We start from the raw sequence: 18521 nt of genomic DNA on the forward strand, positions 1-18521 counted from the left end.
CAGACAAGATTATGCAGAGCTGACATTACGGGGTACCAAAACTTGCAGGAAGGCTACTGCAATACGGTACTATCGCTCCGGCAATCCCTGGTGTCCGCTAGTGGTACTTTCCGAGTGGGCAAGCATCATGGACAATCGATCAGAGGTAAGGCCGTTGCTGCCGTTTGATTCTGCACCACTCACTACTTCGCAATTTGTCAGTCACGTGCGCACATTGGTTAGGCTGTTGGGTCTTGACCCACGCTGCTACTCGGGACATTCATTCCGCATAGGGGCAGCCTCAGCAGCCTCCAAGCACGGAGTACCAGTACTCGTACTAAAAAAGTTAGGTAGATGGAACTCTAATGCCTACACTACATACATTCCGAACCCCCAGCTGGAAATGGCGGATGTATTCAGAGTGTTAGTTTTATAAGGAATAAAATTAATTGCTTGCATCATTGAACCTATCTGTGTCATTTTTTGCCCTCTATAGGCGTGCCCTCGTTCGCGGTTTGGGCACAATTCAACCGCTGTTAGAAGCAGTGATAGGGTCAGTTAGAACCAACCTAGGTTATGACATGCATTTAGTGGTAGGATGTGTTTTTCAGGTGGACGAACTGAATAGCAGATCGGGACGGAGGGTTGGTAAGTACGCACATTTCCTATACATGGGCCACGACCACAAGTGGGAAGCCTATCGGCTGAATTTGTGGGAGGGGCCAGGGGTATTTAACGCCCGGCCTCTCTGCAGCCGGGGCGTTCGTTGTACAGCGTTGCCCACCCTCCCAAAGCCCTTCTTCTCTATTCTTTATTATAGGGTATGCCCTCTATAGGCGTGCCCTCGTTCGCGGTTTGGGCACAATTCAACCGCTGTTAGAAGCAGTGATAGGGTCAGTTAGAACCAACCTAGGTTATGACATGCATTTAGTGGTAGGATGTGTTTTTCAGGTGGACGAACTGAATAGCAGATCGGGACGGAGGGTTGGTAAGTACGCACATTTCCTATACATGGGCCACGACCACAAATGTAATTTCTGCAGAGTTGCGGAAATTCCGCTGTGTGAACATACCCTGAAAAGGGGTACTTTGCTGCTAGACATCTTATCCCCTATCTAAAGGATAGGGGATAAGATGTCCGATCGCGGGGGTCCTGCTGCTGGGGCACCCCGCGATCTCCCGCAGCACTCGGCGTTCTTAACAAACGTCGGGTTCTGCGACAGTGGTCGTGACGTGATGGCGGCTGCGCCCTTCGTGAGGTCACGCCACACCCCCTCCATTCATGTCTATGGGAGGGGGCGTGTCGAATGACACGCCCCCTCCCATAGACATGAATGGAGGGGGTGTGGCGTCACGTCACGAAGGGCGCAGCCATCAGGTCACGACCACTGTCGCAGAACCCGACGTTTGTCACGATCACGGCTTCCGACTCCAAGCGTTCTGAACAAAATGTTCAGAACCCTGGAGCACCGGAGGACCCCTTTAAGGTGCTGTTATTACCTTGAGAGTTTTTTGTGCTTTGCACTAGAGATGAGCGAACTTACAGTAAATTCGATTCGTCACGAACTTCTCGGCTCGGCAGTTGATGACTTTTCCTGCATAAATTAGTTCAGCTTTCAGGTGAGTCTTTCCTAGGACTGTATCCACCTTTTCCAGCCCACTGGAGCACCTGAAGGCTGAACTAATTTACGCAGGATAAGTCATCAATTGCCGAGCCGAGAAGTTCGTGACGAATCGAATTTACTGTAAGTTCGCTCATCTCTACTTTGCACGCTTCCATTCTACAAGAGACTTTTTTGTTCTTCCATAAAGGTCTTCTTGCGGATCGGATATAGGTTCCGGCAGCAGAAAATCAGCCCCTAGGCAGAAGCATCGTGCTTGCTACGTGTGGCACGCCACTGCCCGATTCATATCAATATTTCTGTCGTGCCCGCCCTCCTGATCCATCCTCGGACTCCAGTCCTCCGTCAGTGCAGAATGTTGGGTAAAATACTTCAGTTGCCCCTTATCCACAGGATAGAGGATTTGTGTCTGAGCATGGGGGGGGGGGGGGGGGGGGGGGGGGGGTGGGGGGGAGGTGTCCAACTGCTGGGACTCCGCGCGATTCCCTGCCTGGCGCCTTGGCTCTCCACATGCACATAGCGGCCACCACTCCATGCACTGAGCTTTGTCAACCACCGCACAAAGCAGTGGTCGACACGCCTGCTCCATGCATCTCTACCGGAGTAACGGTGTGAGGTGCAGATTTGCGTCCCGTGCAAGTATGCGTCCACTCCTCCCCGAAGCTTTTCGAAGCTAAAACTGGGGGGAAGGGCAGAGAGAAGGCAGAGCATGGGGGAGAGAGGACGTACACGACTCCCTCATCTCCCCTCCCTCTGCTCCGCCTGCTTTCACAGGCTGGTTTAGTTTTGACAATCCGATACCGGCTGGACACGGAGAGGGTAGGCGGGGGGAGGATGTAGACTTGCACAGTGCACGGGCTGGTTTCTTTATTCATAGGGTGCTGTGCTGGGGGAGTACACAGACTTGTCCCTCTGTCCAGCCCGAGTAAGCCTACATTGGGCTGTCAAAACTAAACCAGCCCGTGCAAGCAGGCAGCGCTGAGGGAGAGGAGATCAGGGAGGCGTGTACGTCCTATTTCTCCCCCTTGCTCTGACTTCTCTCTGCCCTCCCCCCAGCTTTAGCATAGGAGAGCTGAAGGGAGGAGCAGACGAAGACCTGCCCGGGACGCCAGTCTACACCTCACACCGGACTCATGTTCTCTTTGGTAGCAGCGAGGTACAGAGTCAGAAACTAAGAGTCTAGTCAGGTCACAAGCCAAGGCAATAACACAGGAATACAGAAGATACATAGCTAGCTACAAGGAAGACACTATATTACAGGCAATGGCTCGTTGTTCGGCCTCCTGATTGGCTCAGGCATCATCAAGAAAACAAGGCACGCCACAGGTGGAGTTGGAACTGCTGCCATAACCAGAGACAGACACACCCGTTGCAGATATTTGTAAAAAAAAGTGATTTGTGGGCAAGACTCATTCCATATTTTGAACATTACATTTTTCTAGAGTTCTTTGATGCAAAATCTAATTTTACATTTTATTAAAAGACTTTCCACATACAGTTCATAGAAATGGCTTCTCCACAGTATGAATTTTTTGATGTCTAACAAGATGTGATTTCTGAGAAAAACATTTCCTACAATCTGAACACGAAAATGGCTTCTGCCCTGTGTGCGTTTTTTGGTGTTTAACAAGAAATGATTTCTGACTAAAACATTTCCCACATGCTAAACATGAATATGGCTTCACTCCTAAGTGAGTTCCCTGATGTTTAACAAGATTTGATTTCAGAGTAAAACGTTTCCCACATTCTGAACATGAAAATGACTTCTCCCCTGTGTGAGTTTTTTGATGGTCAACAAGATTTGATTTTCGGGTAAAACATTTATCACATTCTGTACATGTAAATGGTTTCTCCCCCGTGTGAGTTTTTTTGTGTGCAACAAGAGTTGATTTATGGGGAAAACATTTCCCACATTCTTGACATGAAAATGGCTTCTCACCTGTGTGAGTTTTTTTGTGATCAACCAGAGTTGATTTCTGAGAAAAACATTTCCAACATTCTGAACATGAAAATGGCCTCTCTCCTGTGTGAGTTTTTTGGTGTTCAACTAAAAGTGATTTCCGAGTAAAACATTTCTCACATTCTGAACATAAAAATGGTTTCTCCCCTGTATGAGTCCTTTGATGTCTAATAAGACCGGAATTATATGTAAAACACTTTCCACATTCTAAACATGAAAATAGCTTAACTCCTATGTGAGTTCTCAGATGTCTATCAAGTTGTGATTTCACACTAAAACGTTTCCCACATTCTGAACAAGAAAATGACTTCTCCCCTGTGTGAGTTATTTGATGGTCAACAAGATGTGATTTTCGGGTAAAACATTTCTCACATTGTGAACATGAAAATGGTTTCACCCCTGTGTGAGATTTTTTATGTGCAAATAGAGTTGATTTATAAGTAAAACATTTCCCACATTCTGTACATGGAAATGCCTTCTCTCTTGTGTGGGTTTTCTGGTGTTCAAGAAGAGTAGATTTGTAAGAAAAACATTTCCCACATTCTGAACATGAAAATGGCTTCTCCCCTGTATGATATCGTTGATGTCTAATAAGATCCGATTTATAAGTAAAACACTTCCCACATTCTAAACATGAAAATGGCTTCACTCCTAAGTGAGTTCTCAGATGTTTAACAAGATGTGATTTTATGGTAAAACATTTCCCACATTCTGAACATGAAAATGACTTCTCCCCCGTGTGAGTTTTTTGATGGTCAACAAGACGTGATTTTCGAGTAAAGCGTTTCCCACATTCTGTACATGAAAATGGTTTCTCCCCTGTGTGAGATTTTTCATGTGCAACAAGATGTGATTTATAGGGAAAACATTTTCCACATTCTGAACATGAAAAGAACTTCTCTCTTGTGTGGGGTTTCTGGTGTTCATTGCTGGTTTTGTTACTTATATTTTGCTTTACAGTTTGAGATGAATCAGTACATAGGATGGGTATAAGAAGGTAAAATGACAGATCTTGTCTGTGAAGGGCTGAGGGTGTATCTGGGATAATGGAATGTTCTTCATATGTATCTTGTGTGATATCATCATCTGCTTTATAATATGAAGATATAAGATTCTCCTCTGATCTCCTGGTACAAGAATCTGCCAAGAAGAAAACAGATTGTATTATTTTTCAGTAATGAATACACTGTGCTTCCAGTTCATCTCCTCTCTCCCTCTAGGAGCCGATGGTGTTGGCCAAGTACCCACCCACAGTATAGACCAGTGGTCTCAAACTGTAGCACTGCAGATGTTGCAAAACTAACAGCACGCCTGGACAGCCAACGGCATGCTGGGAGTTTAAGTTTGCAACATCTAGAGGGCCACAGTTTGAGACCACTGGTATAGACAGAAAGGAAATGTCCAGCGCAGAACTAAGCAATCTCAACTTAAAAGGAGTACTGCAGCCAAAATTAATTTATCCCTCATCCACAGGATAGGGGATAGGTAGCTGATTGCGGGGGGGGGTCCAACTGATGGGAATGCCCGCGATCTCTAGAACAGGACCCATCTTGCTCAGTGAGAAGTGGGTGTCGTCTATGGAGCATTCATTTCAATGGAGGGCGTGCCGTCTACTGCACACAGTCCTAACTAAGAGCCGGGCACCATTCAGGAGACCATGTTGGGGGGGGGGGGGGCACAAAGTAAATCATACAGGGGAAAAGAAAATAAATTTCCATGTTCAGAATATGGGAAATGTTTTTCTCACAAATCCACTCCTCACTGAGCACCGGGTTCTGTCCCAGTGATTGCGGGCATCCCCAGTGGGTGGACCCCCCCACGATCAGCTACTTCATCCCCTATCCTGTGGAAAGACCAAGTTAATTTTGGATGCAGTACCCCTTTAATAGTGGCAACACGCGTCACATGACTTCGCTTGATCATACCCGATTTGTGAAGTTGGCTTTTACTACAGTAAGGAGTTAAAGGAGAGCTCTGGCAAAAAATAACTTATCCCTATCCATAGGATAGGGGATAAGTAGCTGATCGCGGGGGTCTGCCCACTGGGGAAATCACTGGGTCGGGACTCGGCGCTCAGTGAGGAGTGGATTTGTGAGAAAAACCATTTCCCACATTCTGAACATGAAAATGGCTTTTCCCCTGTGTGATTTCTTTGATGTCTAATAAGATCCGATTTATTTTAGTTATTTTTCGACTGAATACTCCTTTAAGATCGTATGGTATAGCGCTGGACCTTCCCTTTCTATTTTTTGAGTAATTTACAATACAGAAACAGCCGCTAATCCGCGTTAACATTAACACACCTGAACACTTATTTGGATAAGTTTTTTGTATTGTAAGTATGGGTGAATGGCTGCCTCCATCTTGGTCATGCACACAACCCTATTAGTAAGTGTATTTGTACGACAGTAAAGTTTAGCTGGAAAGCAGAGTGTAGCTGGATCCTACACAAGTAAATTTTGTAGGCCTAAGTCCTGAGAAAAGTTAGTCGGTAAATGGGACTTTTATAGTGAGGATTCCTCACTGAGGATAGCTCTGGGATTGTTCTTGACACCGCCACAGGACACGTTTCCTCTCAATAAACCAGCAACAGCAGTTCTTTATGCAAGTCTGGCACCTCACCAGCTTTATTAGATAGGTTGCAGGTTAAATAAACATAAAGCAGGAACAAACAAAATCCTAGACCATCTGGTCACTAACTAAACAGATCAGCATGCTCTGACTAACAACTGGTGAGCTTTTCTCGGCCAGTTAAACTTATGCCTCCTGCAACCTTCTACTCACTGTTTACGCCACACTTTGGGGCCACTCACAGCTCAGGCTGTGTGTTCCTCAGCAGGACCTCAGTCTCTCCCCTACAGCCAGCCTACTGTCTCCTAGGGAGAGCCACAACTATTCTGTCTCTCTTCTTTTTAAAGACACTTCCCCTTTTCTGCTTCTTCATTAATTAGGCCACAGTTGGAGGCCTCTCCTGGGTGAGTCTGGGAAATACACTCTTTCCTTGCCACAGTGTCACTATATATAAATTTATTTATGTACGAGCCCAAGAGGGCATCAACAAGCGGGGTCACACCCCTTCAGAAAAAGTAAAATACAAAAACCTCAGTGCATAAAAATACAAACAAGGCAACATGGCGGACAACATGAAAAGGAATCGACCAGACAGCATTGCTACTGTACTATAAAAAAGCAGATCAGTCAAATAATACAGTGAAGGGACCAACCACCCAGTAGACAGTGAAGGCACTGACCCCCCCCTCCTTTGGATAGGGGATAAGATGTCTAGGGGCGGAGTACCCCTTTAAGGCACCAAAAGTGATAAGGACTGAGCCACGGGCTGTCTGTAAAGGAATACAGGTCCTATCAGGACTAGGACCCTTAACAGGGAGCCTTTATAGACTTTCGTGGAGACCTCACAGTGATGCAGCAGACGAGCAGGTTTCCATGCCATCCATAACCCAGTAACTTGGCAAAATATAGAGACTCCATCCTATAATAAAGGAGAGGGTTGGGCAAAACCAAAAAATTGTGGAGAAAAGAGCCCACATGTAAAGGAACCGCATTGCCAACACAATGGATCCACATGTGGCCAGATAGCATGGAGGCGGGTAGTCAGCCTGTACCATCTGGACTAGATATTATATCCTGCTTCCTGGAAGAGAAGTGGATCGGATGGGATATGGGAGCGCTGCTTACAGATCACTGAAACTGTAAATCTACTTAAAATTTTGTTAAAGTTGGAGCTGGATGGTCTGTGGGGGGGTTGGGTGTGGGGGGTAGGCTATCGAAAGCCTGCGTCAAAAAGCACGAGAGGCAGCACAGATTAAGTCAAAATGAGAGGGTGGAGGGAAACAAGATAATGGCAAAGTAGAGTAGACCTCCATAGCAAGGAGATCAGAGCGCACCAACCATCATCCCTGGGGGGAGCGAAAAGTCTTCACTTTGAACCAACCAGCTCGAGTCCAGACATGGAACAAAGGGTCTTCCACACAAAGGGAAAAGTCCGGGTAACCCAAAACAGGGACCATATGAGAATGCAGAAAGACCGTGTGTAATTGTTTTAGGGAATTCGAAGAGGGGGACAGAGTTGGCCTATAAAGTTAGACCAAGAAAGGCAGCAAGGAACCAACTGAAGCAAAAGGACAACCGGAACTATTCTATACTGAGATCCAGGGCCAGCAACAGCAGCGTTGGAGGTATCAATAGGGTACAACTCTGCATATCATTCTCGAAAGGTCAGTAGAGAGTAGCATTAAAGGGGTATTCCAGGAAAACACTATTATTTTTTTTTTAAATAAAATATATATACATACATATATATATGCACAACAATGGATTACCGCTCACCACACCCGCAACTGCTCCTTAGTCCGTGCTGCGGACACGCCGGTACCGCCTCCGGCTCACACAAATTGCAACAAGGAAGATAGTCCTGCACAGAACTGTAGTATGCAGTTAAGAACTCAGAACTTTATTTCAGCATAACGCAGTACACAGAAGCCTGACGCGTTTCGCACCGGAGTGCTTAGTCGTAGGACCTACGACTAAGCACTCCGGTGCGAAACGCGTCAGGCTTCTGTGTATTGCGTTATGCTGAAATAAAGTTCTGAGTTCTTAACTGCATACTACATTTCTGTGCCGGACTATCTTCCTTGTTGCAATACATATATATATATATATGACGTAAGAACAGCACATCCAAAGAGAATAAAATTAGTTGGTGCACGCTGTCATCTGGGTCTTGGTTAGGGATCCCAATGAAGCAAATATCCACAGGAAAAGACAGCAGCACACAAAAATTATTCAAATCCACGTGTGGTTTATTTCATCCTCAGCACCTGGTTTTTGTGCTGAGGATGAAATAAACCACACGTGGATTTGAATTATTTTTGTGTGCTGCTGTCTTTATATATATATATATATATATATATATATATATATATATATATATATATATACACACATACACACACACACACACACTCTGACTCCAGAAAGTTAAACAGATTTGTAAATGACTTCTATTAAAAAAATCTTAATCCTTCCAATAAGTATCAGCTGCTGAAGTTGAGTTGTTCTTTTCTGTCTGGCAACAGTGCTCTCTGCTGACATCTCTGCTTGTCTCGGGAACTGCACAGAGTAGAAGAGGTTTGCTATGAGGATTTGCTTCTATTCTGGACAGTTCCCGAGACAGGTGTAATCAGAGACCTGTCTCGGGAACTCAGAAGTACTGAAAGTATTAAAGGGGTACTCCGCTGCTTAGCGTTTGGAACAAACTGTTCCGAACGCTGGAGCTGGGAACTTGTGATGTCATAGCCCCGCCCCCTCGTGCCATCACGCCCCGCCCCCTCAATGCAAGTCTTAAAAAGGTTTATTTCTTAAAGGGGTACTCCGCTGCTCAGCGTTAGGAACAAACTGTTCCGAACGCTGGAGCCGGGAGCTCGTGACGTCATTTGTTCCAAACGCTGAGCAGCGGAGTACCCCTTTAAGAAATAAACCTTTTTATTGCATTATTAAAAGTTAAAGGAGATCTGCAGGATCCGCAGGATAGAAGATAAGTGTCTGATGGCGGAGGCTCCGAACACTGGGCACCCGCGATCTCCTGTATGGGGCCCTGGCTCTGCTGCGGCTCTCCGATGCAGGAGGTGTATAGGCCGCAGCATGATGCCATGGCCATGTATCTCTATGGGAAAGGCGGAGATGTAATATTCGTGCATCTCCACCTCTCCCATAGAGCTGTACGAAGGGGGCGTGTCTGTCAATCTAGTGTCTATGGCTGTAGACACTGTAGAGAAGTATTTATTTGTAGGGGTTTTTCCCCAGAGGGGTTGCTTTATTATTCAACTGCCCTTAGACTTATCAGGGATCTGTGACTCTTTTCTGTATTTAGTGGCTTCTACTCACCTGAGCAGTTACCTGTAGGAATGTCCTCCTTATACTGCTCATCACCGCTCACATCTGTCTCTTCTTCTTTCTTTATGTCAGTAGCATTAATATAGATCTGATCTTTCCCTGTAGGCATGTCCTTCTTATACTGCTCATCACCGCTCACATCTGTCTCTTCTTCTCCCTTTATGCCTGTAGCATTAATATAGATCAGATCTTTCCCTGTAGGAATGTCTTCCTTATACTGCTCATCGCCGCTCACATCTGTCTCTTCTTCTCCCTTTATGTCTGTAGCATTAATATAGATCTGATCTTTCCCTGTAGGAATGTCCTTCTTATACTGCTCATCACCGCTCACATCTGTCTCTTCTTCTCCCTTTATGTCTGTAGCATTATTATAGATCAGATTTTTCCCTGTGGGAATTGCCTCCTTATACTGTTCATAACTGCTCACATCTGTCTCTTCTTTCTTTATGTCTGTAGCATTAATATAAATCAGGTCTTCCCCTGTAGGAATGTCCTCCTTATACTGCTCATCACCTCTCACATCTGTCTCTGGAGCTTTAATATTGTTCAGATCTTCTCCCTGATTTAAAGGATGTAAAGGAAAAATTGTAAAACTCAGAGAGTAAAAGTCAGCTGGGAGGTTTTATATGAGCAGAAAAGATCAATAATTATCATGAGGACAAAAAATGACAGGAGGAGTTATCTGAATTGAAGAACATTGATTTTTGGTGACAATGGCGCCTGAAATTGGGGGGGGGGGGGGGGATGGTTTTTTTTAGCGTGAAGTGAACTGCCGTTCTTCAAGTTTGTGTGGTGGGAGTAGGAAAAATAGGCAAGTGTGAGTGTTATTATGACCAGCTCTGCTCATCGACTGACAGCCCTGCCGACCTAGGTCGGCAGGGCTTTCAGTCGATGAGCAGAGCTGGTCACTATTACACTCACACAGTCAGACGACCCAGCTGCGGCTTTGGCACTCACACCTTCTGAGGGTGGGATATATAAACTAAGCAGCTGCTGCAGTTATATGCCCCTTATTGTAGATGACTCCCTTCACTAGCGCTCATGACCCTTATTTTTTTTGTACCTGAACTGATTTGACATCTGCCTGTGACCTGACACTGCCTTTTACTTCTGACTTTGTACTTTGCGGCTCTCTAGGTTTGACCTGTTGCCTATCCTGACTTTGCTTCTGACGTTGTTAATTCATTCCTCTTTAGTTTGGGACTCAATATAACTTGTTTCTGTTAAGCCCATTGGCTGCCGAGTTTATACGGTTTTGCGTGTTTGTGGCTGACCTGTCCTGTCGGACTTCTCTTACAACCCTGTATAAGGACTGTCGCTCAGTTAAAGGGGTACTCCGGTGAAAACCTTTTTTCTTTTAAATCAACTGGTGGCAGAAAGTTTAAAATATTTGTAAATTACCTCTATTAAAAAATCTTAATCCTTCCTGTACTTATTAGCTGCTGAATACTACAGAGGAAATTCTTTTCTTTTTGGAATGCTCTCTGATGACATCACGAGCACAGTGCTCTCTGCTGACATTATTATAATAATAAAAAAGCTTTATTTATTGTTGTCCTTAGTGGGATTTGAACCCAAGTCCCCAGAACTGCAAGGCAGTAGTGCTAACCACTGAGCCACCATGCTACCCTTAGCATGCTTCTGCTATTCATGGTTGTTAAAATGGACAGAGATGTCAGCAGAGAGCACTGTGCTCATGATGTCATCAGTGTTCCAAAAAGAAAGGAATTTCCTCTGTAGCATTCAGCAGCTAATAAGTACTGGAAGGATTAAGATTTTTAAATAGAAGTAATTTACAAACATGTTTCACTTTCTGCCACCAGTTGATTTAAAAGAAAAAAGGTTTTCACCGGAGTACCCCTTTAAGGGCTTCGATTTAGGATGGATCACATAAGTAGGTAGAGACAGTGATTCCCTACCTCAGGCGTGACAGTAAGAATCTGAGGATCTGAGAGACTTTTAAAGGGGTACTCCGGTGGAAAACTTTTTTTTTTTAATCAACTGGTGCCAGAAAGTTAAACAGATTTGTAAATTACTTCTATTAAAAATTTTTAATCCTTCAAGTACTTATTAGCTGTTGAATACTACAGAGGAAATTATTTTCTTTTTGGAACACAGAGCTCTCTGCTGACATCATGACCACAGTGCTCTCTGCTGACATCTCTGTCCATTTTAAGAACTGTCCAGAGTAGGAGAAAAAATACCCATAGAAAACATATGCTGCTCTGGACAGTTCCTAAAATGGACAGAAATGTCCAGCAGTGTGTTCGAAAAAGAAAAGAATTCCCTCTGTAGTATTCAGCAGCTAATAAGTACTGGAAGGATTAAGATTTTTTAATAGAAGTAATTTACAAATCTGTTTAACTTTCTGGCACCAGTTGATATAAAAATTTAAAATAAAAAGTTTTCCACCGGAGTACCCTTTTAAAGCCAAGTCCGATTAGGTAGGTGACGCGATCATATGATTGGGGGGTGGGAGGGGGGTGGGAAGGAGAGGGGCTGGCGAAAGCCATCCAATGACATTGAAGCATAACTGTAGGACAGATTGCTGCTAAAGTTCCTGTTGGATAAGACAGAAAGATAACCAAAGATGAGGGATGAGGATATTTAGTTTAAATGATCTATTCCTGACTTTTACCCAAAGAAATCCGGGGTTTGGGTACCAGACGATTTTCAATATTTGGTTGACAATGAACCCAGTTTACTTCCTTCTAGTCTACGCGGTCAGTTGTCTGTCCCACACCAGGTCCCCTCACCTGCCTCCGCTGCCTTCCCGGTGTCTTCTACTCTGATCTGCCTTCCCGCAGACCAGAGCAGAAGATGACCGATAACCCTGATCAGTGCTATACATATGCATAGCACTGATCAGGATTAGCAATCGAGTGATTGCTATAAATAGTCCCCTATGGGGACTATTAAAGTGTAAAAAAAAAAGTAAAAAAAAAAAAAAGTGAAAACCCCCCTCCCCCAATAAAAACGGAAATTGTCCCATTTTCCTATTTCACCCCCAAAAAGTGTTAAAAAAATATATTTTATATACATATTTGATATCGCCGCGTGCGTAAATATCTGAACTATTTAAATAAAATGTTAATGATACCGTACGGTGAACGGCAACCGAAATATGGTATCAATAAAAAGTACAGATCACAGCGCAAAAAATGAGCCCTCATACCGCCGCTTATACGGAAAAATGAAAAAGTTATAGGTCTTCAAAATAGGGGGATTTTAAATGTACTAATTTGGTTAAAAAATTTGCGTTTTTTTTTTAAGCGCAACAGTAATAGAAAAGTATCTTATCATGGGTATCATTTTAATCGTATTGACCCACAGAATAAAGAACACATGTCATTTTTACCGTAAATTGTACGGCGTGAAAACAAAACCTTCCAAAATTAGCAAAATTGCAGTTTTCTTTTTAATTTCACCACACAAATAGTATTTTTGGTTGCGCCATACATTTTATGGTAAAGTGAGTGATGGCATTACAACGGACAACTGGTCCTGCAAAAAACAAGCCCTCATACTAGTCTGTGGATGAAAATATACAAGAGTTATGATTTTTTGAAGGTGAGGAGGAAAAAATGAAAACGTAAAAATAAAATTGTCTGCGTCCTTAAGGGGTTCAAGGGATATTCCAGGAAAAAAAACTTTTTTTTTTATATATCAACTGGCTCCAGAAGATTAAACAGATTTGTAAATTACTTCTATTAAAAAATCTTAATCCTTTCAGTGCTTATGAGCTGCTGAAGTTGAGTTGTTCTGTCTCGGGAACTGTCCAGAGTAGAAGCAAATCCCCATAGCAAACCTCTTTTACTCTGTGCAGTTCCCGAGACAAGCAGAGATGTCAGCAGAGAGCACTGTTGCCAGACAGAAAAGAACAACTCAACTTCAGCAGCCGATAATTATTGGAAGGATTAAGATTTTTTAATAGAAATAATTTACAAATCTGTTTAACTTTCTGGAGCCAGGTGATATAACAAAAAAAAAAAAGTTTTTTTCCTGGAATACCCCTTGCTTGGGGAGGAAGAGGAAGGGGATGACCAAATCTTTTTATAGCATGATCGTCGGGATAGGAACAATTACTATAACATGGACTGTGTTCGGTGTGGTGACTATGATGGGGAGGGGGTATTCCGCGTCGGCCGCGCTCATAAAGATCACGACATGTAATGTCTATGGTCGGCTTTATCCTGTCATCTCCACCTTTCTCATTCCACAAGTATAAAGCATATAATACTGTAGGATAAAACAAGACTGAACACAAGAGCTTCACAGCCCTTCTACAGATCATAGGGAATATCTCCATCTACCTGATCCTGATCCTGTGGAAGAAGAGGACGGGGACACCTCTCTGCTGCTGTTCTCTTACTGGATCTGACTGTAGGGAACACATACAGAGACTGAATTCATTCTTTACATACAAATAATGAGAGGACGTGTGTATATAGTCATGTCTATTACCTGCTGATGTGAGGGGCTGCTGATCCTCCATCATCACCTGATCCTTGTACTGATCCTTGTGTCCTTCTACATACTCCCACTCCTCCATGGAGAAATAGACCGCCACGTCCTGACACCTTATAGGAACCTGACACACAATGATACAGTCATCACCCCGACCCCTCGAATATGGCCCCAAGACTTATGTACAGGTTTGCAGGATTTTTTATTGGTGACAATATAGGACTTTATTTGTAGAGGGGCATTTATTATTATTATTATTATTTAAAAAAAAAAAATTTTTTTTTTACTTTATTGAAAAACCTTTTATTATTATACTTTTTACCTGTTATACTATACTGTACATCTGCAGTATAAGGGTCAGTATTACCAGATATTCAGCCTCCCAGATCCGGCCTATGGCTGGACCTCACAGCTACCGTACTTGGCAGACAGAAGACCATGGCAACTAGAGATGAGCGAACTTACAGTAAATTCGATTCGTCACGAACTTCTCGGCTCGGCAGTTGATGACTTTTCCTGCATAAATTAGTTCAGCTTTCAGGTGCTCCCGTGGGCTGGAAAAGGTGGATACAGTCCTAGGAGACTCTTTCCTAGGAATGTATCCACCTTTTCCAGCCCACCGGAGCACCAGAAAGCTGAACTAATTTATGCAGGAAAAGTCATCAACTGCCGAGCCGAGAAGTTTGTGACGAATCGAATTTACTGTAAGTTCGCTCATCTCTAATGGCAACCATTAGGACCCCGTGATTGCATTTTGTGGTTGCTGATGGGGGACAAGGTGAGCCCCCTTCGCCTGTCAATCCTATAGAACAGTGGTCTTCAACCTGCAGACCTCCAGATGTTGCAAAACTACAATTCCCAGCATGACCGGACAGCCAACGGCTGTCCAGGCATGCTGGGAGTTGTAGTTTTGCAACATCTGGAGGCCCGCAGGTTGAAGACCACTGTTCTATAGAAGTATGGTATATACTGACCACAGCATCTATGGGGTTAACAGTGTCAGCACCAGTGCGATCTTAGTCTCGGCAGCTGTGGTGGGATCCTGGCTGTGATTGAAAGCAGAGTCCTGCCGATGATATTCTGCAGCGCAGAAGATCATCAGGACAAAACCACAATTCAGACTCTATGGTGATTCTCCATTTCCTGTTTTTTTTTTATATTCTGGCGCTTTAATACTTTAACCCCTTAACGACCCTTGGTGTTTATTTAAGTCATGAGGAACAGTGATATGTCACACACTGATAACACACTGTAACAAACCTCCTCCTCATGTAATCTCCTTACTACTGGGATCACACACTGATAACACACTGTAACAAACCTCCTCCTCATGTAATCTCCTTACTACTGGGATCACACACTGATAACACACTGTAACAAACCTCCTCCTCATGTAATCTCCTTACTACCGGGGTCACACACTGATAACACACTGTAACAAACCTCCTCCTCATGTAATCTCCTTACTACTGGGATCACACACTGATAACACACTGTAACAAACCTCCTCCTCATGTAATCTCCTTACTACTGGGATCACACACTGATAACACACTGTAACAAACCTCCTCCTCATGTAATCTCCGTACTACTGGGATCACACACTGATAACACACTGTAACAAACCTCCTCCTCATGTAATCTCCTTACTACTGGGGTCACACACTGATAACACACTGTAACAAACCTCCTCCTCATGTAATCTCCTTACTACAGGGGTCACACACTGTAACAAACCTCCTCCTCATGTATTCTCCTTACTACTGGGATCACACACTGATAACACACTGTAACAAACCTCCTCCTCATGTAATCTCCTTACTACTGGGGTCACACACTGTAACAAACCTCCTCATGTAATCTCCTTACTACTGGGATCACACACTGTAACAAACCTCCTCATCATGTAATCTCCTTACTACTGGGATAACACACTGATAACACACTGTAACAAACCTCCTCCTCATGTAATCTCCTTACTACTGGGGTCACACACTGATAACACACTGTAACAAACCTCCTCCTCATGTAATCTCCTTACTACTGGGATCACACACTGATAACACACTGTAACAAACCTCCTCCTCCTCATGTAATCTCCTTACTACTGGGATCACACACTGATAACACACTGTAACAAACCTCCTCCTCATGTAATCTCCTTACTACTGGGATCACACACTGATAACACACTGTAACAAACCTCCTCCTCATGTAATCTCCTTACTACTGGGATCACACACTGATAACACACTGTAACAAACCTCCTCCTCATGTAATCTCCTTACTACTGGGATCACACACTGATAACACACTGTAACAAACCTCCTCCTCATGTAATCTCCTTACTACTGGGGTCACACACTGATAACACACTGTAACAAACCTCCTCCTCATGTAATCTCCGTACTACTGGGATCACACACTGATAACACACTGTAACAAACCTCCTCCTCATGTAATCTCCTTACTACTGGGATCACACACTGATAACACACTGTAACAAACCTCCTCCTATGTAATCTCCTTACTACTGGGATCACACACTGTAACAAACCTTCTCCTCATGTAATCTCCTTACTACTGGGATCACACACTGTAACAAACCTTCTCCTCATGTAATCTCCTTACTACTGGGATCACACACTGATAACACACTGTAACAAACCTCCTCCTCATGTAATCTCCTTACTACTGGGGTCACACACTGATAACACATTGTAACAAACCTCCTCCTCATGTAATCTCCTTACTACTGGGATCACACACTGATCACACACTGTAACAAACCTCCTCCTCATGTAATCTCCTTACTACTGGGATCACACACTGATAACACACTGTAACAAACCTCCTCCTCATGTAATCTCCTTACTACTGGGATCACACACTGATAACACACTGTAACAAACCTCCTCCTCATGTAATCTCCTTACTACTGGGGTCACACACTGATAACACACTGTAACAAACCTCCTCCTCATGTAATCTCCGTACTACTGGGATCACACACTGATAACACACTGTAACAAACCTCCTCCTCATGTAATCTCCTTACTACTGGGATCACACACTGATAACACACTGTAACAAACCTCCTCCTATGTAATCTCCTTACTACTGGGATCACACACTGTAACAAACCTTCTCCTCATGTAATCTCCTTACTACTGGGATCACACACTGTAACAAACCTTCTCCTCATGTAATCTCCTTACTACTGGGATCACACACTGATAACACACTGTAACAAACCTCCTCCTCATGTAATCTCCTTACTACTGGGGTCACACACTGTAACAAACCTCCTCCTCATGTAATCTCCTTACTACTGGGATCACACACTGATAACACACTGTAACAAACCTCCTCCTCATGTAATCTCCTTACTACTGGGATCACACACTGATAACACACTGTAACAAACCTCCTCCTCATGTAATCTCCTTACTACTGGGATCACACACTGTAACAAACCTTCTCCTCATGTAATCTCCTTACTACTGGGATCACACACTGTAACAAACCTCCTCCTCATGTAATCTCCTTACTACTGGGATCACACACTGATAACACACTGTAACAAACCTCCTCCTCATGTAATCTCCTTACTACTGGGATCACACACTGATAACACACTGTAACAAACCTCCTCCTATGTAATCTCCTTACTACTGGGATCACACACTGATAACACACTGTAACAAACCTCCTCCTCATGTAATCTCCTTACTACTGGGATCACACACTGATAACACACTGTAACAAACCTCCTTACTACTGGGATCACACACTGTAACAAACCTCCTCCTCATGTAATCTCCTTACTACTGGGATCACACACTGTAACAAACCTCCTCCTCATGTAGTCTCCTTACTACTGGGATCACACACTGTAACAAACCTCCTCCTCATGTAATCTCCTTACTACTGGGATCACACACCGATAACACACTGTAACAAACCTCCTCCTCATGTAATCTCCTTACTACTGGGATCACACACTGTAACAAACCTCCTCCTCATGTAGTCTCCTTACTACTGGGATCACACACTGTAACAAACCTCCTCCTCATGTAATCTCCTTACTACTGGGATCACACACCGATAACACACTGCAACAAACCTCCCCCTCATGTAATCTCCTTACTACTGAGATCACACACTGATAACACACTGTAACAAACCTCCTCCTCATGTAATCTCCTTACTACTGGGGTCATACACTGATAACACACTGTAACAAACCTCCTCCTCATGTATTCTCCTTACTACTGGGATCACACACTGATCACACACTGATAACACACTGTAACAAACCTCCTCCTCATGTAATCTCCTTACTACTGGGATCACACACTGATAATACACTGTAACAAACCTCCTCCTCATGTAATCTCCTTACTACTGGGGTCACACACTGATAACACTGTAACAAACCTCCTCCTCATGTAATCTCCTTACTACTGGGATCACACACTGATAACACACTGTAACAAACCTCCTCCTCATGTAATCTCCTTACTACTGGGGTCACACACTGATAACACAGTGTAACAAACCTCCTCCTCATGTAATCT

The 18521-nt window shown here is 43.8% G+C and overlaps 1 protein-coding gene across 6 annotated transcripts in view; it reads right to left on the reverse strand.

Annotated features, from left to right (window-relative positions):
• LOC130296575 (oocyte zinc finger protein XlCOF6-like) overlaps nt 1-18521 on the reverse strand; it is a 52080-nt gene that overhangs the window by 31547 nt on the left and 2012 nt on the right. For 2 of the 6 annotated variants that reach the window (XM_056548295.1, XM_056548257.1), the window contains exons 2-5: nt 13939-14065; nt 13788-13855; nt 9466-10033; nt 3053-4701 (exon numbers count right to left, since the gene is read on the reverse strand). In XM_056548295.1, the coding sequence (XP_056404270.1) occupies nt 3101-4701; nt 9466-10033; nt 13788-13855; nt 13939-14026 (2325 nt within the window). In that variant the 5' untranslated portion in view covers nt 14027-14065 and the 3' untranslated portion in view covers nt 3053-3100. Of the gene's footprint in view, nt 1-3052; nt 4702-9465; nt 10034-13787; nt 13856-13938; nt 14066-14263; nt 14362-14915; nt 15292-18521 lie in introns of those variants that run through there. The other 4 variants (XM_056548284.1, XM_056548266.1, XM_056548276.1 and 1 more) reach the window with 4 other exon arrangements.

Source organism: Hyla sarda, chromosome 1 (assembly GCF_029499605.1).
Source record: "Hyla sarda isolate aHylSar1 chromosome 1, aHylSar1.hap1, whole genome shotgun sequence".
Lineage (NCBI taxonomy): Eukaryota > Metazoa > Chordata > Amphibia > Anura > Hylidae > Hyla > Hyla sarda.